Source organism: Lissotriton vulgaris, unplaced genomic scaffold (genome assembly GCF_964263255.1).
Source record: "Lissotriton vulgaris unplaced genomic scaffold, aLisVul1.2 SCAFFOLD_848, whole genome shotgun sequence".
NCBI lineage: Eukaryota > Metazoa > Chordata > Amphibia > Caudata > Salamandridae > Lissotriton > Lissotriton vulgaris.
Window position 1 is genome coordinate 801,862 of NW_028245995.1, and position 24,166 is coordinate 826,027.

Here is a 24,166-nt window from a genome sequence, read left to right on the forward strand (position 1 = left end):
TACGAAACCTAAACCAGGGGAGGGAAGTTACAATCTGTGGGAAGCCTTCAGAATGAAAGAGTGCAGTGTTTCGGGGGTGCCACAGAGCGCTCCCTGTAAAGCATCACACAATAGAAATGACCAAGATGTGCCGCAAAGAGTTGAAGCAAAATAATGGACTAACAGAATCAAAAGTCCAAAGCAGCTAAAGAATCTATCTAGGACTTGGAAGAGAAGAGGGAAACACATGGAATGGAATATCAGTGAAAATAATTCAAAGTTTTTTGTACTTGACAAAACACACGAGCGCGATCAATGTGTCAACATTCGTTCATTAGTGGCCTTTTGACCAGTTTTTTGACGGAGGGCGTGGATGGATCTGATCTCGGGTGGCAGGGAGTTCCAGATTCTTGGAGCAGACCGATGAAAGCACGGTTGCATGATTTTTTCTTCTTGAATCGTGGAGGTTTCAAAAGAAGAGTGGACAGACTTCTGAGGCTCCGGCTGGTGCCCGGTAGCTCAAGTTTATTTGCAAGGTAGTATGGGGTATTGTGGTGAATGGCTTTATGCGTCAGACAAGCTACCTGGAGTCGCATTCTCTCTGAATGGATAACCAATTTAGCTGCAGCAAGTCAGGTGAAAAGCATCACCTTTAGAAGAAGGCAAGTGGTGACCTCACTGCGCCTAGAGGCGTCCCTTCCAAGGCACTACCTGCGGATTTTGAATTGTAAATTGATATTTGTATAGCGCACTACTCACCCGCAAGGGTCTCAAGGCGCTTGTACGAATACCGCTGTGGAACCCATCTTGGCTTTCCCTGTGAGGCCAGGCATCCTTAGCGTTGTGGGGACGTTGTGGAGATTAAGCAAGCTATTGCCCAGAGTTGCAGAGTGGGACTCCATGGTTGGAATAGGAACCAAGGCGAGAATTATCAGGTCCGTGGAATTTTGAGCCCAAGACCCGCCGAGGCGGGGAATTGAACCCTGGTCCCGAGCTAGACCTCTGCATCAGGGTCTGCCGCTCTAACCATTGAGCCACACTTCTCCACTTGTATGTTTGCTTCACGCTCGGCCTCTTCACGGCCTTGTTCCACCAGCTGTGGGCCCCGCCCCAGACTCCCAGGGGCCACAATCTGGGACTTCCTAAAATACTGCCCTTGGGTGGGAAGCGGGCAGCTGGCCAAGCCGGGGGGCCGGTCCTCCGGGTGGGAAGCGGGCAGCTGGCCAAGCCAGTGGGGGCGGGGCGGGGGCTATCAGCCAGACCACCGGCCCCAGATAAGCTCCGGAGATGGGGGTGTATATAAAGGGGTGCAGGGAGGCGGACTCCATCCCCTCTCCTCTCAGCAAGATGGAGCTGCTCCTGGTTCTCCTCTCGCTCTTGGGAGCTGCAGGTGAGACCTGAGCTGTAGCTTGGTTCTCAGACATGCTGAGCTGTAGCTTGGTTCTCAGTCATGCTGAGCTGTAGCTTGGTTCTCAGACACCCCGAGCTGTAGCTTGGTTCTCAGACACCCCGAGCTAGCTTGGTTCTCAGACATGCTGAGCTGTAGCTTGGTTCTCAGTCATGCTGAGCTGTTGCTTGGTTCTCAGTCATGCTGAGCTGTAGCTTGGTTCTCAGACACCCCGAGCTGTAGCTTGGTTCTCAGACATGCTGAGCTGTAGCTTGGTTCTCAGACACCCCGAGCTGTAGCTTGGTTCTCAGACACCCCGAGCTGTAGCTTGGTTCTCAGTCATGCTGAGCTGTAGCTTGGTTCTCAGACATGCTGAGCTGTAGCTTGGTTCTCAGACATACTGAGCTGTAGCTTGGTTCTCAGGCATGCTGAGCTGTAGCTTTGTTCTCAGACATACTGAGCTGTAGCTTGGCTCTCAGACATGCTGAGCTGTAGCTTTGTTCTCAGACATACTGAGCTGTAGCTTGGTTCTCAGACATACTGAGCTGTAGCTTGGTTCTCAGACATGCTGAGCTGTAGCTTGGTTCTCAGACATACTGAGCTGTAGCTTGGTTCTCAGACATGCTGAGCTGTAGCTTGGTTCTCAGACATACTGAGCTGTAGCTTGGTTCTCAGACACCCCGAGCTGTAGCTTGGTTCTCAGACATACTGAGCTGTAGCTTGGTTCTCAGACACCCCAAGCTAGCTTGGTTCTCAGACATGCTGAGCTGTAGCTTGGTTCTCAGTCATACTGAGCTGTAGCTGGGTTCTCAGTCATGCTGAGCTGTAGCTTGGTTCTCAGACACCCCGAGCTGTAGCTTGGTTCTCAGACACCCCGAGCTGTAGCTTGGTTCTCAGTCATGCTGAGCTGTAGCTTGGTTCTCAGACACCCCGAGCTGTAGCTTGGTTCTCAGACATGCTGAGCTGTAGCTTGGTTCTCAGACATCCCGAGCTGTAGCTTGGTTCTCAGACACCCCGAGCTGTAGCTTGGTTCTCAGTCATGCTGAGCTGTAGCTTGGTTCTCAGACATGCTGAGCTGTAGCTTGGTTCTCAGACATACTGAGCTGTAGCTTGGTTCTCAGGCATGCTGAGCTGTAGCTTTGTTCTCAGACATACTGAGCTGTAGCTTGGTTCTCAGACATGCTGAGCTGTAGCTTTGTTCTCAGACATACTGAGCTGTAGCTTGGTTCTCAGACATACTGAGCTGTAGCTTGGTTCTCAGACATGCTGAGCTGTAGCTTGGTTCTCAGACATACTGAGCTGTAGCTTGGTTCTCAGACATGCTGAGCTGTAGCTTGGTTCTCAGACATACTGAGCTGTAGCTTGGTTCTCAGACACCCCGAGCTGTAGCTTGGTTCTCAGACATACTGAGCTGTAGCTTGGTTCTCAGACACCCCAAGCTAGCTTGGTTCTCAGACATGCTGAGCTGTAGCTTGGTTCTCAGTCATACTGAGCTGTAGCTGGGTTCTCAGTCATGCTGAGCTGTAGCTTGGTTCTCAGACACCCCGAGCTGTAGCTTGGTTCTCAGACATGCTGAGCTGTAGCTTGGTTCTCAGACACCCCGAGCTGTAGCTTGGTTCTCAGACACCCCGAGCTGTAGCTTGGTTCTCAGTCATGCTGAGCTGTAGCTTGGTTCTCAGACACCCCGAGCTGTAGCTTGGTTCTCAGACACCCCGAGCTGTAGCTTGGTTCTCAGACACCCCGAGCTGTAGCTTGGTTCTCAGACATGCTGAGCTGTAGCTTGGTTCTCAGACATGCTGAGCTGTGGGTGGGTATCGAGACATACTGAGGTGTAGGTGGCTTTTCAGACACCCGGAGGTATAGGGGGGTAGATTGGTTATTAGATAGTGGGGGGAATAGTGAAAAATTGAAATCAACAACCACCCAGACGCTGCCAAAACAAGTCATGTAGAGTCACGGGTGGTGGTGTCGAGTCATGGGTGGGGGTGTCGAGTCACTGGGTGGTGGTGTAGAGTCACTGGGTGGTGGTGTCCAGTCATGGGTGGGGGTGTCGAGTCACTGGGTGGTGGTGTAGAGTCATGGGTGGTGGTGTAGAGTCATGGGTGGGGGTGTCGAGTCACTGGGTGGTGGTGTAGAGTCACTGGGTGGTGGTGTCGAGTCACTGGGTGGTGGTGTAGAGTCACTGGGTGGTGGTGTCGAGTCATGGGTGGTGGTGTCGAGTCACTGGGTGGTGGTGTAGAGTCATTGGATGGTGGTGTAGAGTCACTGGGTGGTGGTGTACAGTCATGAGTGGTGGTGTAGAGTCACAAGTGGTGGTGTAGAGTCACTGGGTGTTGATGTAGAGTCACTGGGGCGTGGTGTAGAGTCATGGGTGGTGGTGTAGAGTCACTGGGTGGTGGTGTAGAGTCATTGGATGGTAGTGTAGAGTCATGGGTGGTGGTGTAGAGTCATGAGTGGTGGTGTAGAGTCACGGGTGGTGGTGTAGAGTCATTGGGTGTTGATGTAGAGTCACTGGGTGTTGTTGTAGAGTCATTGGGTGGTGGTGTAGAGTCACTGGGTGGTGGTGTAGAGTCACTGGGTGTTGTTATAGAGTCACAGGTGGTGGTGTAGAGTCACGGGTGGTGGTGTAGAGTCATGGGTGGTGGTGTAGAGTCACTGGGTGGTGGCGTAGAGTCACTGGGTGGTGGTGTAGAGTCACTGGGTGTTGTTATAGAGTCACGGGTGGTGGTATAGAGTCACTGGGTGTTGTTATAGAGTCACGGGTGGTTGTGTGGAGACACTGGGTGTTGTTATAGAGTCACTGGGTGGTGGTGTAGAGTCATGGGTGGTGGTGTAGTCACTGGGTGGTGGTGTAGAGTCACTGGGTGGTGGTGTAGAGTCATGGGTGGTGGTGTAGTCACTGGGTGGTGGTGTAGAGTCACTGGGTGGTGGTGTAGAGTCATGAGTGGTGGTGTAGTCACTTGTGGTGGTGTAGAGTCACTGGGTGGTGGTGTAGAAACACTGGGTGTTGATGTAGAGTCCCTGTGTGGTGGTGTAGCGTCATGAGTGGTGGTCTAGAGTCGTGGTTCTTATACCACTTTATTGATATATGTTTGGTTCGCCCCTCGGGCCTTACATATATTGTGCTAATTTACTGTGTGTTATTAAGTGCAACCTATGTGCTTTGACCTCGAGCCTCATAAAGAGTCCAGTAGGGTGTGTTTAGAATAAATACATTACTTACTGGCCGTTGCCTGTAGGTAGTTACAGTTAGGTCCTAGTTTCCATCGGAAAGCGTTTTTTCTTTTCCCAATAACTTTGGCGTCGACTGACGAATCTTCGCGAAAATTTCAAAACTCATCGGGCGCACCAGTCAGCCCCTATCCTGAAAGTTACAGGTGATTCAGCAAGCGGGGGTCGAGTAAAAAGGGGTCATCCCAAAAGGTGTTTTCTCCATGCTAATTTCCATGGGAAACTTTAGACACAGCTGCAGCCCGAACTGCTGAACGGAATTACACCAAATTTGACAAAAAGGTAGCCCTTGGTTCAGAAAGAGACTTTTTTCTTAAATCGTTTAAATCTGTTTAGTAGTCGCTGAGAAAATCAAAAAATAAAAGTTTTGATATATAGAGGCGCTGTGGATCCGCGAACCCTCCCGACCACAAGCTTTATTCTAATTGGCTGTCAACACTCCAAACCAGGAAGTGTTAGCAGCCATCTTGTGACTCGGTAGAACCGAGTCACAAGAAAACAGAAAAAGAAACGTGAAAAAAAAAGAAAACGGGGCAGGGTAGAAACACCCTGACCCCCTAGGCCTTCTCAGGGGGTCCCAAAAGGAGCCCCAGGGCCCAAAAAAGCATTAAAAAAAATACAAATCGGTCTAATTTGCACTGGGTGTGCAAATCCGGCCAAGAAATTTTTAAAAAACAAAGCCCGCGCTTTGTTATTATGTAGCCCCTGGGTGGGCCAAGTCCCGGGGGCATGGTGAAATGCAAGCCCCGGGGGACAGCCACCCCCAGGGCTTTTCTTAAAAATGTGTGGGGACACACTGCCCCCCCCGCAGCCCTGGGGACCGCCACCCCCCGGGGCTTGTTTTTTAATGTTTGGGGGTCTCTTGGTTTGGATTTTGGAAGAGAGAGCAGGGAAACTTGCTCTCTCTTCCAAATACGAAAGCAGATTCCTTTTCCACATGGGGAGCTGCATGTCAGCAGCTCCCTGTGTGGAAAAGCGTTTCCAGCTCCCGCAGGAGGCGGGGAGCCGGTTGGGACCATGGGGGCATTGGGCCTCCCCCATGGTCCTCACTGAGTGGCCAGGCCCTGGGGGATGGGATCCTCGGGGCAAGGAGTGGCCCGGGAGGGGGACCACGCGGCCCCCCTTCCCCATAATATATGTTTTTAATTTAAAAAAAAGACAAAGTGGCTGGCCCCGGGAGATGGGGTCCCCAGGGGCCGAATATGGCCTGAGAAGGGGGCCACGCAGCCCCCTCCAAATATATATTAAAAAATAAACACTGGCCATGCCCCGGGGGGGGGGGGTGGCTGGGGTCCCTGGGGCCGAATATGGCTTCAGGAAGGGGGCCACGTGGCCCCCTTCCATTTAAAAATGTTTTTAAAAATAGGGGTCAGGCCCTGGGGGATTGGGTCTCCAGGGCCCATAAAATAGGAAAGGAAGTGGGGCCAGACAGTTCCCCCTCTTAAAAATAGAAATTTAAAAAAACAGCATCGCCGAGGCCTCGCCCCCTCCCAGCAACACTCTGCAAACGCGCCCTGTGGCGTGTTTTAAGTTGAAGAATTAAATCCTCTTCAATCCTGAGGGTCCCTGTGTGCCAACTAGCCCACCAGGTACCTCCAGTAAGCGCCACAGGGCTGCGTTGCAGAGAGGTGGTCCAGGCCACGCTCCTTTTTAATCCTCTGCAGCGCAGCTCTGTGGCGCTTACTGGAGGTACCTAGTGGGCAAGTTGGACCCAGGGACCCTCAGGATGCAAGGGGACTTTATCCCCCAACTTACAGCACACCAGGGGGCGCGTTTGTAAAGTGGTGGAGAAATGGGGCGTGGCCTTAGTCTACCTCTAACCAATTCCACTGTGTGGGGCTTACTGGAGGTAAAAGGTAGTCTAGTTGGCCCCTAAAGGACCCCCAGCAGTGAAGGGAACTTCAATCCCCATCCAAGAGCGTGCCAGGGAGTTCGTTTGTAGAGTGGTGGGCAAAGTGGGAATTGCCTGGTACGAGTACTTACCAATGCTTCTGTGTGGGACTGACTGGAGGTAATAGTTCGGGAAGTTGGCCCCCAAGGATGTCCTTGGGGGCCACCTGCCCCTCTTGTTACCTCCAGTAAGTCCCACACAGTGGGATTGCTAAGACGTCTTCGGAGGCCATGGCCCCCTTTCTCTACCACTCTGCAAATGTGCCTCATGGCAGACTACAGTATGGGGATGAAGTCCAATTTATTCCCAAGGGAGTTTGGGGGCCAAGAATCCCTCCTGGTACCTCCTGTAAGTCCTACGCAGTGGAATTCCTGAGCCTTGGTTGGACGCCCAGCACCTTTTATCCACCATTCTGCGAACGCGACTACTAGTTAAAGTAGCATATTTCTGCTCCTCTGGCTTAGAGGTAGTTTTAATCCCCTGCCCTATTATGTACTAGGGCCTTACAGAGGAGGTCATGCTAATCACAGGGGGACCCAACGCATTGTGTTCCCTAGTGTATGTAGGTGTTTTCACTGTATTCTAACAGCTAGATTCATCAAAGAGCCGTTTTGCGAGTCCTTAATAGCGATTATTAAGGAATCGCTATTAAGGACTTGCAAAACGGGATTCATGTAGGAATCGCTAAATAAATTGCGATTCCTACACATTCCTTATTTGCGATTAGCAAATTGCTAATCGCAAATAAGGAATAACTCCCCATTCATTCCTATGGGATAAAGGCCCATAGGAATGAATGGGGAGTAAGCATGAGCGAATTTTGCGGATCTCGCGTTCGCGAATTTGCGGATTTTTGAACTCGCAATCCGCAAAATCCGCGAATTCTTGCGAATTTGCGGATTTTTTTTTTTTTTTGTGTTCGCAAGGATTTCTGCCAGTTCGCGAGGGTTTCGTACCAGTTCGCAATTGCGAACTTACATTTCGTCGCGCAACGGTCGCGAATTATGTTGTTTCTACGTCTGGTTCATCATCACAGGTTCCCAGCACCCTCTGTTTCACCACTGCAACCCTCTGTTACATCAATGCCACCCTCTGGTTCATCATTACTGTAGATTATGGGGGGGAAAAGCAAGCACACCATCCCTGCTTCAACTCAGATGAATTAATTTGGGGTTAGTTTATTAATGTGTCACTGTTTTAAAATTCCAGTCTGGCACCTGCTTCCTTATCTGTAATTTTGCTTTCTGTTGCAGTGCATTTTTTTTCCCCAGGACCTTCTTTGTGGCCTACTTGTAGCTATTGTATGAGCCTGCTGTGAGGGTCAGAGCAGGGTCATACAATTGTTGCAACTAGCAACTGAATTCTGGAGGGGCCCCAGTCAGGAAGCACTACCGGGAATTGTTACTAATGATGAGTTTGAACTCTTGCCCCTGCCGAGTGCTTTCACTTTTGAAAAACTCGTTTTTCTGCAATTTCGCGGGGTTCGCGGGGTGCGAACACGCGCAAGATCGGATTCGGAAGCCGCAAATTCGTGCGAATATGCAATTTGTTTTTTTTGCAGCGTGTTAGTTGGCAAGGTTTTGTGCGTTTTTGCGAGCCGCTCGTAGCGCAAGACGCGAAGTTACCCTCGCGGTCGTGCAAGGGCGCAGCCATCTTGTTTGCCTGACGTATTTCCGTTTCCGGGCGCGAAGTGTAATCTCGCAAAGTCCGCGGTTTGCCAGTACAGTCTCGCGCGTGTTCGCAAGGAAAATCTCGCGCGAACTTACCCGCGCGGTCGTGAACGGGCGCGGCCATCTTGTTTCTCATTCATTGCTATGGTTCTGGGCATGGTCTTTGTATCCTCTGTCAATCTCTGCCATCCTTTGCTTGTTTGAAGTTTTTTTTTATCTATTTTACTTATTATCTATCCCTCTATTTTTCTAGCCCTATATTTTTGTGTTTACTGCTACTTTTGGTTAATTTTAAACTACTTTTGTAAACTCTTTTCTTTTCTTCTCTTCCCTATTCTATTTTCTTTATTCCTTTCCGCCCAGACCATGGTGAAGGGAGCCGGGAAGCATCCCGAGAAGGGGAAGGGTCCCGCACCCCGTGTCCGGCTCCCGTGCGGGCGTTTGAGGGGGGAGCTAGTGATGCCACGGGAGATCTTTACCCCGGAGGAGGTGGGCCAGCTCATTTTTTATGTTCAGCGCCGCCTCCCCAGGACCATCATGGGAGGCGGCAAGATCAGTGCCGGGTACGGGGCCTGGGAGCGCCGGAAGCGGTGGGAGAAGGTGTGCCAGGCCATTTACCACCACTCTCGGGTCTGGCGCACCTACAACCAGGCCACCCACCGCTGGACGGATGTCCTGACCCGTGAGCGAGATCTGCTCGACCTCCTTGGCCTTGAGATCCCCGGGCTTGGTGAGTAGTAGTAGCTATGTCTTTACTACTATGTTTTCTCCTGCTGTGTTATTATATTGCAAATTTTTGTTTTTTTTACAAGAGCAATAATGCTGCTCATTACATTGTAGGTACATTTTATTTCAAAATCTTCTGTGCATTTCAGGTACACTGCTCTCCTTCTCAGTAGTGTTGCTACTATGCTTATTTGTTTTAGATTTTGTGTTCATTTCATTGGCCTGTGAAATTATGTATGAGTGTAGTTGAAAGAACTGCGCAATGCTACACACTAAGGTTCAGATTTTTAATTACCGGCGCATCCCTGCAAAGTTGCAGGGATGCGCCAGTAATTGTGCGTCACGCCACCATCACCCATGGTGCGCCGTATTACAATGCGGCGCGCCATGGGCCCAAAACGTCACCAAAGCGTTACGCATCTGTGCCGTAAAGGTGGCGCATTGCTGGAGTTGCGTCGCAACGATGGTGCAGCTCCATCAATTCTCTGGGGTGCCCTATCTCCCCAATGCTGCGTCAAGCCGTACGTCTGCTTCAAGCAGGCGCAGGGTTTGAGTCACGCATCATTGTCCTCAAAGTGACTGATTGAAATCTTGTAGATTTCCCTCAGCCACTTTTAGGATGCGTTCCTGCGCAGGAACGCCCTCCCTTGTGCCGGAACACCCCTATTGGCGCAGGGCTTTACAACGTGATGCATCTCCCAGATGCGTCACGTTGTTAATATACGCCGCACCATTGCGCCTCTTATGTGCTGTCGCTGCGTCACAAAAGTCACGCAACAATGGAGCAAAAGAGCCGCAAGGGCCTTATAAATCAGCCCCTACAGACTCAAGTCCAGTCCTTCCTTTGTACACATGGCGATAAGAAGAAATAGTGGTGGTGGATTAATAGTTTGAGTATTTTAATGACTGGTGAATGTAGTAGGAAACTTTAGTGTTGTCGCTGATCTTCAATCACAATGGACTTTGGCTGTCACTTTGCGTGCTGCGGACTGCTGCCTGCCAATCCTAGGCAAACCTTTTTAGTACTTTGTTTAGTGAGTTACATAGGGTAGTTTCCAATTCGACGGTCCGCAAATCAAGCAATACTAAAGTAATGGCGTAGTCGACCACATGAGATTGGTCAATAATATATCCCGTGGAGTCGTTCCCTATTTGCTATTTCGCAAAAATATTTTGTTACTTTGTTAGTTCTTTTTTAAATGTTTGATTTGGTTGAGAAATAAATATCATCCATGTTTTCTGTTTTTCTTTCTTTCATGTTGTACATCAGCTTCCCCCAGGGGCAAGAGGAGGACACAGGAGGAGGAGGAGGAGGGTGCTGTTGTCGATGCAGGCCAGGACCGGGCAGTCGAGGGCTCCTTTGCTGGCCCCAGTAAGTTTTAATTTTAATATAGAGTACTTATTTTTTCCTAGCGTTCCTCATTCGATTTTTTCTAAATCGTCTTTGATCTTCTTGTAGACAGGATCTAAATTCTTATCCCTATGACTCCGTGTGGTATTACTAGATTATTCTTATTAGTCTGTCTGTGTAGCTAACTAAGATTGCACATTTGGCATTTCCATTGGACTCCCATTCTAGTCAGCAATAGCTCTATGCACTGAGTGTAGTCCTCTGGGATTGTCCATATTGTCTTTTCAAGTATTCTAAATGTTTATGCTTTGACCATTGCCAACAATAAAAAGGTGAATGACCACCACCAAGAAATAATAAGATACTACTTTACTTTTGGTTTGGATAGGACAATCCATTCTACTACTGTTGCAGGGACAAATCTGCACAAACAGAACTATGGACACTAAATAATGCATCGCTTAGCTTATCAATTATAATAGGTGCTGTAACTGTTAGACTTTCCACATACCTCAGTGATAACAGACTTTGTAGTTGAACCCCGGCCCCAATCTCCTTACTGACTAGATAGTGTGGCAGAGTCATTTAGCTCCCAAAGTCACCGATGGCAGAGGCACGGACTCATGCTTGCAAAAATTCGAAAACCTTTAGCTCATCCACTCTAGTCTGGAGGACCAAAAACCACAGACTCTATTTAAGTTTAAAAGCTTTATTAAAAGTAAACACATTTATTAAATTCAAGTTTGTCATAAAAGTGAACGTGTAACTGAAAATGGAAAAGTGCTTAGTGCTGACGATTAATTGGACACATTTCTTGTGGTCGAGCCGAGCTCTCACCTGGTTTGAACTTGATCCTGCTCGTGTTCTTAGAAGTCAAGGTTCTGTCTGTTAGGAGAAAAAGTGGTGCGTGTTAAAAAGTAAAAAGCAAACATTCATCAGTTGTGCCAAAAAGTGCAGCAAGACAACAGCCTTCCCTGGAAAAAGGGACCTTTTTACTCTAGAGTAGACAGTCAAAAATTATTAAATTGTACACTTTTTTTCACATTTCTTTCTTCCTCCTAGACCAAATATTATATAGTAGTGAGTGGTGTATTCTAACATTATTAAATGTACTTTGTAGGTGGAACATCTGGAGACGGGGCCAGCGCGGAGGTGGTGGCATTGGACGAGGAGGACAACTCTGGGGAGGAGGCGGTGCAAGTGCCGGAAAAGGACATGCCTGTGAGGGTTCACACGGTGGTGGCGGGCAGAGGTAAGCTATACATTCCTTAGTCATTGAGATTGAAGACTGCAGAGTGTGCTTTCTGCACGGGTGTATTATAAAAAAAGCAGGTAGTAGCCTCCTCTAAATGTACTTCGACTTAGCTGTGAAGTTTTTGGCGAGAAGAATCCCAATCAGATCTGAGGTGAACTTGATGGATGGGATGAACGAAAAGCGAAAGAAGGGTGTAAGTAAGTGTGGAAGCACGAGAAATGTAATGATGACTGGCAAAGAAGAATGATATGTGTTTGCTTGGTCCCCGAGGTGGCTGGGAAGGTAAGAAAATGGTATGGTGCATGGCTGGGTGAATGATGAAGCAAGGATGGGTGGAAGGAGAACAGCCTGGGTGGGTGAGACAGAAACTGTATGTGTGCAATATACTTTGAATGGATGGATGCCTGGTTCATTCATGGTACTATCTGACTCTTAGATAGCATATGTGAATCTAGAGAGAGTAGACGGTCACTGGATGAACTAAGTGTTACTTTGAAGAGCATGTAACACCGCACCCGCACGTCCGTTCCAGTGTAGGAAAGGCAAGGAAAAGAAGTTGTAACGTTGTCCAAAGACTACCATGAATAGTAGCAGTAGTTTGTATTGCAACTGCAAGCACAGCATATATCCAGTTATTACGGTGGGCACTCCCTACCTCCCTTAATAACTTTAGTTTAGTAGTAGTACGTCATTCATGTGTGGGGGTATCACTGTTCACTCAATAATAAGCAAAGCACCTAAAGTCATCCCATATGTCATCAAATACATCCCATGTGAAGTGATAGATAATCAGATAATTTAGCTTCTTCATTTTCCTTTTCTAATACTCATTTGCACTGTAGGGTGAAAGCTAAATTAATTAAGCAGTAGCCCTTTTAACAGAGTATTCTCAGTGCCACCCGTAATAGAAAAGTAAGAGCTTCACCACCTGCATGTACTGGACCGGTACAGTAACGCAAGTCTGTCTCACTCACCATGGTGTGCGTCTGTTTTTCTCGGGTGCAAGTTCACTGCGCTGGCATTATGCCGGCTTGCATAAGATAACGTACCAATTGTCCTAAACAAGAGAGAAGAAGAAGAATAAGAGTGGTGTACTGTCATAGTCGACTGTAATAGAAGTCCATAGTGCTCGTAGAATTTGTTCCTTAAACTCCCACTAATGTTAGAGCAAGGATGAAGAAGTCGGAGGTTACATAGATACTGTCCTCAATAGTTATGCACTGTGCTTTCAATTTGCTACTTGTACTGTGACAACTTTCTGCTCAATCATTTTGTGTTAATCTTAAGGAGCATTGGTTACAGACTATGTCTTTCTTTTTTCATGTAGTTGCTCCTTCCAAATCCAAGACACCATCAAGGAGGAAGGAGCAGGCTCGAATGGCCCGGCAACGGAGGCTGGATGCCACTGTTGCTGAATATCGGCGGCTGGTGGCCCTGGAGGAGGAGGAGACGCAGTCTGGAACAACAACAACGTCCACTGGGACAGCTGCCTCCTCCTCCGTGCGGGCTGCCAGCCAGCGCAGTGCTCCAGCGGTACGGAGCCGGGCTACCAAAGCCAAACGCCACCGCCCAGCAGCAAAGAAAGCAGCTGCCCCTCACAGGAATTGCAAGGCACACCGGCGCCGCTTATCCCTCAGACTGTCCTACCTGGAGCAGGAGGTCCATAATTATAAGAACGTGGTGGAGGGCCTCCGCTTCGAACTTGCCACCCTCCGCAAGGAGCATGATGCCCTGGCTGCTAATTCCAACAGCACCCTGCCATAGTGTCCCTTGCCCCTTTTTTAGAGACTTTTGGGGGGTGGGAATTGGGAGTTGTGATTTTTGGGGACTTTTGAAGGACAATCGTTGGGGTTAGGGAGGGTCTTGCGGGAGATTCTTTTGTTAGGGCTATAAAAATATACTTTTTGAAACTTTATCTGACCATACCTGTTTTTTACTGCTTTTGAGTCTGGTGGGTGGGGGTTTAACATAACAGTAAGTTTGTTTTCCTGAATAGTCCTAGGACTTTAGTAGTACTACCGTCAATCAAATCTCTCGTCTCTCCTAATACTCCATTATACTACCTCCAACCAAACGCCTATCTTACCTGTAATTTCTGTTTGCAAGTAGGGCTAGGCCCAGGGCTGGCTCCACGGGAAACAGCAAATAAGGTTGGCAATCCTGGGCGGATAAAATTTCCTCATAGCGGTGGTACTAGTGGTGTGACACAGTGGCAGTTGCTTGCCTATGAAAAAAAGAAAATGAAATCTGGTTTGTGCTCCTGAGCAATACAAAGGTACAATACAGAATATAGCAGGTGACAGAAGTACACTAGAACAGTGCCACGTTGTAGCCTAACAAATGTTAAAGTATAACTAATTCGGTTGAAGTTCTTTGACATTAGCCATGGGTCTTTGTCAAGCAGAGTAAGAATATATCATCGGATTTCTTCACCAGCCTGTTGCTATCACCTTATCCTCCCCAGCAAGTGTGTGGATTTATTGCTGTAATTTAGTCACACATCAATCAAAACCACACAGCCCGGGGGAAGAGGGTTAGGGTTTGAAAAATGGATGGGTACGGGGGTTTTTGGGAAAGGTTTTGGGAGACAAGAAAAAGTAGCACAGCATGGACGAACAATTGTGAACATAAACAAATCTTTGGGTACAAACCTATCCATCAATCTTTGAAAGTGCATACACTACTGTAACTGCATGCATGTCAGTTAAAAGTAATTAGTACTTTCGACAACTGTGGAAGAAAGAATGCGACAGTACAGGGCGTGGGTGGAAATATTGATAACTATATTCAACATAAGGTCTCTGTAGCCAGATACCTGAGAGCCTTGCTGGTCACTATAAATCCATTCACAACAACACTCAATGGGGTTGGTCTGGAAGGTGTCAGGTTTACTCCCCGTGATCCAGTCGATGCAAATATGGTTCCACTTCCAAATGTCACCAACACCCAGAAGTGTAAACACAGGGTGTTCGAGGCATTAGGCGGGGGAGAAAAATAACAAACTAAAATAAAAAATGTGGGATGGGTAAAGGTAGGGTCAGCAGGGAAAGGATACCTGTAACAGAAGACAAGACAGGCATCAGTGAAGTGCTGTCCTAACATACAAGGGTACTCTCATATAGTCTCACTAAATAGTCTGCAAGTCTCCCGCCTACTCATGGGAAATGTAGTTTCATAGTACGGTAGGCGCTTAGGGGCTGCGTAACCTGACAGAAGGTATAGTAGATAGAAAAGGAGAAATTGCTTTTTTTCTAGGTGTCCCCTCACTCACCAGGGTTGCCCCTTGGTGACATGCTTCATCATTGGGGCCATCCCAGTCCTCTACGGCCTGGGGCGTGCTGCGACTTGCAAATTACGTAGGAGCACTTACAAATGACTATGTGTGGTGCAGATGTGATAGTGGAGTGGACTAAGTGATGTGTTAAGGGATCAATGTAGAAGCAGAGAGAGAGCCAAGAAATGCAGTCACAGTCAGAGAAAAAGGCAAGGGATACTGTATCTATGTGGTTGTAGTGGTCCTGTTGGAAGTGGTAAGTAAGTTGCCCGCAGAAAAAAAATCCTCCTATTAGCGGCACTCCTCCATTGCAGCCGACGCTTCGTCCATCGATGTTGGTCACCAGAAGACACCCTGTCCACTGCCTGCCTGATGCTGAATTGTGGCTCGCTACTGTGAAGCCTGACTCCATCCTTTTTTCCCCATTGCAGAGACTGAAACCCGGCCTGTAATTATTCAACGAAAAACAGGAAGTGATATAATATTACAACACCACTGATAAATAAATATAAGGCATGTAGGCTGTGGAGTGCAAAAAGTCACAATTTGTTTTTCCTAGTAGACAGTACAATGTTTTTGAAAGTGCGTACTCTGAGTCACCTTTTGAAGGATGTATGGGCAAATTAATGTATCGGATCTTGCCCCTCAAGCTAGGTGTACTGTAAACTGTGTTTTAGAACAAAATTAGATCTTCCTAGCAGTGCTCCCACCCAGACCCTTACTAAAGCCAGTCGCAAAAATGTAGAAGACCCCCAATCAAATCTCAAAAAACGAGGCCTAGCAGAAAACTGGTGACAAAACTTACTTTGAAAGTAAAAGTAGGCCGAAGTACCCTAATTACCCATTACCCACCGTGGATTGCATTCAAACCACTTGCAAGCAACCAAGCAAAAGTAGCCATAGCCAGCATCGCTCCAAGACTCGAAATCCCCCCCACTCAAACACATGCAATAGAAATACTGCTAACCCTAACGAACCCTAAGTTAAGAATAGTGGCAAAGGCTTTCTTTAACTATGCCAAATCCCCCCTTTCCCACCATGGATTTTCTTCAAATGACTTGCAACCAAAATTACACATTCTCACGAGTGCTCTAAGACCCCAGAACTCAGTTTGAAAAATCTAGAACACCCCGAAACACATGCAATCCTGCTGCTAGGGCTAACCCTAACGAACCCTAAGTTACAAAAAGTGCCAAAACTAAAGGCTTTTCCGCGCGGATTTTGTCCCAACCACTTCTACCCGGTATTAGACCTTCCCAGGAATGCCCCAAGACCCGGCAACCCACCCGCCAAGAAGCGTAACACCCCCAAACAGGCCAAAAGCAAAATCTCATACTTGCAATATTTCTGGGCCTTCGGTCCAAACGCGCTGCGTAGCTAGGCCATAAGTCGGGGTTGGCACGACGGATTTCCTGAAAAGCAAATGCAATCAAGATTAGAGTGTCCCAGCAGTGCTCCCAGACCACGAAACTCACCCGCAAACAGACGGAACCCCCCCTAAGAGCACCTCAAAGGCAAGCAAGTCATCAAAAACACAAAAAAAATTCCGCCTGGGATTTGGTCCAAAACACTTTTATCCGGTATTAGAGCTTCCCAGCAATGGCCCCAGAGCCGTCAACCCAGGAGAAAACGAGTAGAAGACCCCCAAACAGCCAAAGAGCAAAAGTACAAAAATGGGGACTTAGTCACTTTTTCACAAATTTCCCAAATCACTCCGCGCGCGCTCTGCAGCTAGGCCCTAAGTCCCCTCAGCCACCATGGATTTGCTTCAAACCTCTTGCAAAGTAAAGTATATATAGCCAGCAGTGCTCCCACACCACGAAACTCACCCGCAAACACCAGGAAGCCCCCCAAACAGGCCCCCGAAAACGCTACATAGAGCAAAATGTCAGAAATAGCCCAAAAAAAAATCGGCCTGGATTTTGTCCCAACCACTTCTACCCGGTATTAGACCTTCCCAGGAATGCCCCAAGACCCGGCAACCCACCCGCCAAGAAGCATAACACCCCCAAACAGGCCAAAAGCAAAATCTCATACTTGCAATATTTCTGGGCCTTCGGTCCAAACGCGCTGCGTAGCTAGGCCATAAGTCGGGGTTGGCACGACGGATTTCCTGAAAAGCAAATGCAATCAAGATTAGAGTGTCCCAGCAGTGCTCCCAGACCACGAAACTCACCCGCAAACACCAGGAAGCCCCCCAAACAGGCCCCCGAAAACGCTACATAGAGCAAAATGTCAGAAATAGCCCAAAAAAAAATCGGCCTGGATTTAGTCCCAACCACTTCTACCCGGTATTAGACCTTCCCAGGAATGCCCCAAGACCCGGCAACCCACCCGCCAAGAAGCATAACACCCCCAAACAGGCCAAAAGCAAAATCTCATACTTGCAATATTTCTGGGCCTTCGGTCCAAACGCGCTGCGTAGCTAGGCCATAAGTCGGGGTTGGCACGACGGATTTCCTGAAAAGCAAATGCAATCAAGATTAGAGTGTCCCAGCAGTGCTCCCAGACCACGAAACTCACCCGCAAACACCAGGAAGCCCCCCAAACAGGCCCCCGAAAACGCTACATAGAGCAAAATGTCTGAAATAGCCCAAAAAAAATCGGCCTGGATTTTGTCCCAACCACTTCTACCCGGTATTAGACCTTCCCAGGAATGCCCCAAGACCCGGCAACCCACCCGCCAAGAAGCATAACACCCCCAAACAGGCCAAAAGCAAAATCTCATACTTGCAATATTTCTGGGCCTTCGGTCCAAACGCGCTGCGTAGCTAGGCCATAAGTCGGGGTTGGCACGACGGATTTCCTGAAAAGCAAATGCAATCAAGATTAGAGTGTCCCAGCAGTGCTCCCAGACCACGAAACTCACCCGCAAACACCAGGAAGCCCCCCAAACAGGCCCCCGAAAACGCTACATAGAGCAAAATGTCAGAAATAGCCCAAAAAAAAATCGGCCTGGATTTTGTCCCAACCACTTCTACCCGGTATTAGACCTTCCCAGGAATGCCCCAAGACCCGGCAACCCACCCGCCAAGAAGTATAACACCCCCAAACAGGCCAAAAGCAAACTCTCATACTTGCAATATTTCTGGGCCTTCGGTCCAAACGCGCTGCGTAGCTGGGCCATAAGTCGGGGTTGGCACGACGGATTTCCTGAAAAGCAAATGCAATCAAGATTAGAGTGTCCCAGCAGTGCTCCCAGACCACGAAACTCACCCGCAAACACCAGGAAGCCCCCCAAACAGGCCCCCGAAAACGCTACATAGAGCAAAATGTCAGAAATAGCCCAAAAAAAAATCGGCCTGGATTTAGTCCCAACCACTTCTACCCGGTATTAGACCTTCCCAGGAATGCCCCAAGACCTGGCAACCCACCCGCCAAGAAGTATAACACCCCCAAACAGGCCAAAAGCAAACTCTCATACTTGCAATATTTCTGGGCCTTCGGTCCAAACGCGCTGCGTAGCTGGGCCATAAGTCGGGGTTGGCACGACGGATTTCCTGAAAAGCAAATGCAATCAAGATTAGAGTGTCCCAGCAGTGCTCCCAGACCACGAAACTCACCCGCAAACACCAGGAAGCCCCCCAAACAGGCCCCCGAAAACGCTACATAGAGCAAAATGTCAGAAATAGCCCAAAAAAAAATCGGCCTGGATTTAGTCCCAACCACTTCTACCCGGTATTAGACCTTCCCAGGAATGCCCCAAGACCCGGCAACCCACCCGCCAAGAAGTATAACACCCCCAAACAGGCCAAAAGCAAACTCTCATACTTGCAATATTTCTGGGCCTTCGGTCCAAACGCGCTGCGTAGCTGGGCCATAAGTCGGGGTTGGCACGACGGATTTCCTGAAAAGCAAATGCAATCAAGATTAGAGTGTCCCAGCAATGCTCTCAGACCATGAAACTCACCCACAAACAGACGGAACCCCCCCTAAGAGCACCTCAAAGGCAAGCAAGTCATCAAAAACACAAAAAAATTTCCGCCTCGGATTTGGCACAAACCACTTTTAGTGCTTCCCAGCAATGGCCCCAGACCCGTCAACTCACCTGCAAAGAGGTAGAACAACACCCCCACAAGTGCTGAGTCTTTCTTCATTGGGCGTAAACCAGCCCTCTGCTTTGATGGAAATAGGAGTCTGGAGGAGGAGGATAGAGGAGCATGTTCTTCTGAACTTGTGAACCTGAGGAATGCAGACTGCGGCACCTTCAAATAAATTAGCAAACAAGTGAAGACAGTTCTGCTGATGGGCTTGTCTTTGTGATTATCTGATTAAAGTTTGAATTATATTAACTGTGCACAACAAAGAAAGACAGACACACAGGAATAAAAGTGAATAAGGATGAAAAAGAAAGTTATTGATTCGTTGTCTCATTTTCAGGGCTCGAAGTCGGAATCACGGTCCAGGAATAAGAATAAGGCTTCGTCATCATACTCTGCGAATTCAGCCCGGGTGAGGTCAGTGCCACCTGACAGAGTAGAAATTCCCTCATCTATGGTGCTGGCCACCTCCTCTTCATCCGGCACGCTCTCTCGTACTCTTATATCTGGTGGTATGAGGTGCTGATTCATCTTGATCATTGTTAACCTCTCCACATTTTTGGGCGAGAGGCGGCTCCGTTTGGGAGTTACAATCCCACCAGCCGCACTGAAAACCCGTTCAGAAGACACACTTGCGAGTGGGCAAGACAAGTAGTTTAAAGCCAGGTTGGTGAGCTGTGGCCACAATTCTTTTTTCCCATGCCAATACGCCAATGGGTCAGAATTAACATAGACCTCTGTGGAGTCATTCAGATAGTCCTTCACCATCGACTCAAGGTCCTCCTCCAAGGTTCCTCCACTTTGCGTAGCTCTTGCTGTGCCTCTGGCCTTTTGAGAACCAAACCCACGCAGAGCTAGCCAATCCTCTTCAGCCTCCAATGTTTCTGCTGCCTTTCGTGCAGATGATGCGGTTGCCGGTGTCTTTAACGGCTGAGAGGTCACTTGTGCCACAGCCACAGGTGCAGAAGTGGATTGTTTTGACTGGGGATGGCCTGCTGATGTACTGCCATTTCCTTCAATTTCCAGCCGTTCTGTTTCAAACTTCTTGGCTGACAAGGCTAGCCAACGTTTGTACTTTGTAACATCTTCATCAGCAAAAGGAAAGAATGCTCTGCCTGCCAGCGCCTTTTTGTAGCGTGGATCCAGAATAGTAGCACAAATGTAATGCTGTTCTGAGTGGATCTTTTGAAGACGTTCATCACCTTGTAGGAGCTCTAATAATGTCTCAGCCAGAAGCAAAGAGTCTTTCTTTTTGTCATCTTTTCGAAACACAGAACACACCTCCTTCAGTTGGTCCTCCAGCATGTACAACAATGGGATAGCTTTTCCCAAATTAGAGTCCTCCTTGCTGACTGCACGTGTGAAGACCTCAAAAGGACGAAGCATGCGTGTTAGGCTTTCAACTATGTTCCATTGCGGCCCACCCATCCTCAGCTCCTCTATACCCTCTTTCAAGAAAAATTGATCGAGTTGCGTATACTGCTCATACAGACGCTCAAGCATGTAGAAGGTTGAGTTCCAACGTGTTACCACCTCCTGGATGAGTGCTTTCACTGGCATTTGACTTTGATATAGCATGCTCCTCAGCTGCTTGCGGGCCTTAAAAGAATGCCTGAAATGCTTGCAAATTTTTCGGCAGTTCTCCAATACACTGTACGCTGCACTGCGTTTATTACCCAAGAATTTTTGGACAACCAGGTTTATACAGTGCGCCAAACACGGCACTCTGAAATAGTAACCGTCCCTCATGGCCTTAACTATATTGGAGCCATTGTCTGTGGAAACATAACCAACCTTGCGTTTTAGTGGGGACAGACAGTTAAGGACCTTTGTGTTAAAGACATCCAAAATGTTTTCTGCTGTGTGACGTTTCTCCAAACCAAACATGGCTAGTGTTGCATGTTTCCGAGCACCTTTAAAAACAATGTTAGTGTCAACACCTGAGTTTAGCTTTGCTTTAGCCCCTGAAAAAGAGACCCAGTGTGCAGTGATGCACATGTAATCAGCGCCTGCGCCACTGGTCCACATGTCTGTTGTCAGATGTATAGTGTGAACAGCACTCTTCTGCAAAGCTGCCCCAATCACCTTCAGAACATCTTCATGTAGTGCTGGAACCGCAACTCGGGCAAAATAGAACCGGCTAGGAACCTTCCATTTAGGGCAGAGCACTGTCACTAATTCTAGAAAACCAACCCCTTCTACAAAAGAAAAAGGGAGAAGGTCCAGAGCTAGCATTTTAGCCAGCTTAGTGTTATACAGACGGGTCATTGGGTGGTTGCGTTCATATTGCGCTTCTGTAAACAACATCTTTTTAATGTTGCCCTGGACCAATGATTTACGGGATGATGATGATCTCTTCGACCCAGTTACGCTCGCTGATGAACTTTTCCGCATTGATGTCTCACTCTCTCCCACACTCTTAGTGTGGCTCCCATGGGGTGTGCTGCTGACATGGGAACTGGGTGTAAGTGAAGTGTTTGAATCGTCTTCTACCTCCTCGTCATCAGCAGATGACAAATCAACGTTTTCATTACGTGCAATTCCGGCTTTCTTGACCGCCTCTAGGTGCGGAAACCATTCGACAGGGTGCCTTCTCTCAAGATGACCTCTCTGGCCTCCGGTACCATAGTTAGAACCAAGCTTACCACGACTAAATCGAAGCTTACAAAGGCTACAAATGGCTACGTTTTCCTTTTTTGGGCAAACACTAAAGAAGTCCCAAACTGGAGACTTGAAATGTCTTCGGGGGCCGGAGGAGGCGGCGATACTGGTGGTGGTGGTCCTGCTGCTAATGACAGATGAAGTGGAGGATGTGGATTGCCGAACTTCAGTACGTTTTGCACTTTCACCACCACGAATTGAGGTCGAGGACGAGGTGGGTACCTTCTTGCGAGGAAGAAATATGGAAGCGGTAGGTTTTGGTGTACTACTTAACTCCAAATCTAATGATTCCATTTCCATTGCCTCCTCGCCGACATCATCATCACGCTCAGCAGCTTCTCGGGATAGGGTCAAAATGTCTCTTTGCTGCATGCCCGGTGGGGCTGCAGTGACCTTTGTGATGACTGCCTCGTCGTCATCGTGAGAGGCTTCATCACCAGCAGTATCTGTCACTTCTTGTTGAGCCTCATCACACTCCATAGGTTTGAGTTTTTGGACGACCTTCCTTTTACGCTTAGGTACCGGTGGCAGATCATGGTGTGCCTCTGCCTCACTGTCAGACCGCAGTTGTCGTGGTTCCCAAGACAGATCACTTGCACCAGAACGAGGTGGGCTTGAAGAAGATGTAGACACCCCCCTTGATCTTTTCCTTGCTAGGGATGTGGAAGACAATGAATGATCATCAGGAGGAGTGGCTTCCAATGATACCTCAGCTTCATTGTCGATTTCCAAATGTGCCCCTACTTCGGGAGGAACAACTATTGTGGGCACTTGTGAACGTCCATGCACCTTTGCTTGCGCATCTCCTTTTGCTGCCTCTCCTTCCACATGTACTTGGGCGTGTACTTGCACATGGTGTTGTTGTTGCGGCTGTGGTTGTTCAACACTTGTCAGATGAGTTACAACAACCTGTGTTGATTCAGGGACATTGCTGCTACTTTCTTGCGATGAGCCAACATCACTGGTCGATGGTGATTGGAGAAGTACACTGACTGCCTCTGAAGCACTCAAGGGCTTTGACTTAAGTTGGCGTGGTGGTGGAGGCACTGAACCCAATGGAGCAGGGGTGCTGCTCTCAGGTTGGTCCCCAGCAGATCCTGCTGCTGCAGGCGTACTTTTTTTTTTGCTCCCAAAAAAAGTGGCGGGTGGCACACCAGCCTCCTTGGTAACTTGCTTCTTCTGCTCCTTACTAGCAACTTTCTTGCTAGAGGAGCTACGGAGAACTTTCTTTGGGGCCATCTTCTTCAGAGCAGGTCAGACAGCAGGCCGCAGTTGCACGAATTGTAGAGTTGTCTGAGGCCAGACGTGACGTCGCGTGACGTTATGCTGCACACACACACCGCTGCAGGACTTCTTCCTGGCACTGGTGGTTCTCTTGAGTCTTGTGCACCTAAAAAAAATGGAAGACAGAGGAACATCAGTTCAGTTATAGAGCACAAAAAAATCGAAAAACACTGCAAAATCAGCACAATCCCAATCCATCCATGCCCTCCATAATGTTTAAATTCAAGACAACCCACAGAAAGACTAGGCCCATGCAAGACTCACTACCCCTGGGCATAAATAAAGGTTGAAAAGTAGGCAAAATGGTTGGAGGCCTAACAACAAAGCCTGCATTCAAAATGGCCACTTGCCTGCCAAGCACATGGCCAGTGCCTGTAGCTGCACTCAAAATGGCCACCAGCCACATGGCATGTCCCTCCCCATGAACACCCCCAAAAATCGAAAAACACTGCAAAATCAGCACAATCCCATTCCATCCATGATGTTTAAATTCAAGACAGCCCACAGAAAGACTAGGCCCCATGCACCACTCACTACCCCTGGTCAAGGCCCCAACAACAGGTCAAAAATCGAAAAACACAAAATTTTACAAAAAAAAAAAATCGAAAAACACAGAAAAATCAGCACAATCCCAATTCATCTATGGCCTCCATGATGTTTAAATTCAAGACAACCCACAGAAATACTAGGCCCATGCAAGACTCACTACCCCTGGCATAAATAAAGGTTGAAAAGTAGGCAAAATGGTTGGAGGCCTAACAACAAAGCCTGCATTCAAAATGGCCACTTGCCTGCCAGCACATGGCCAGTGCCTGTAGCTGCACTCAAAATGGCCACCAGCCACATGGCATGTCCCTCCCCATGAACACCCCCAAAAATCGAAAAACACTGCAAAATCAGCACAATCCCATTCCATCCATGATGTTTAAATTCAAGACAGCCCACAGAAAGACTAGGCCCCATGCACCACTCACTACCCCTGGTCAAGGCCCCAACAACAGGTCAAAAATCGAAAAACACAAAATTTTACAAAAAAAAAAAATCGAAAAACACAGAAAAATCAGCACAATCCCAATTCATCTATGGCCTCCATGATGTTTAAATTCAAGACAACCCACAGAAATACTAGGCCCATGCAAGACTCACTACCCCTGGCATAAATAAAGGTTGAAAAGTAGGCAAAATGGTTGGAGGCCTAACAACAAAGCCTGCATTCAAAATGGCCACTTGCCTGCCAGCACATGGCAAGTGCCTGTAGCTGCACTCAAAATGGCCACCAGCCACATGGCATGTCCCTCCCCATGAACACCCCCAAAAATCGAAAAACACTGCAAAATCAGCACAATCCCATTCCATCCATGATGTTTAAATTCAAGACAGCCCACAGAAAGACTAGGCCCCATGCACCACTCACTAC

The 24,166-nt window shown here is 48.2% G+C and overlaps 1 protein-coding gene across 1 annotated transcript; it reads right to left on the reverse strand.

Moving 5' to 3' along the window:
- Positions 1–299: 299 nt before the first annotated feature.
- On the reverse strand, positions 300–22,994 carry LOC147666180 (uncharacterized). The gene is made up of 2 exons (XM_086949246.1): positions 20,007–22,994; positions 300–601 (listed from the first exon to the last, which is right to left on the reverse strand). The coding sequence occupies exons 1-2, from the start codon at positions 22,702–22,704 to the stop codon at positions 300–302; spliced, it is 3,000 nt and encodes a 999-aa protein (XP_086805372.1). The 5' UTR covers positions 22,705–22,994.
- Positions 22,995–24,166: the final 1,172 nt, after the last annotated feature.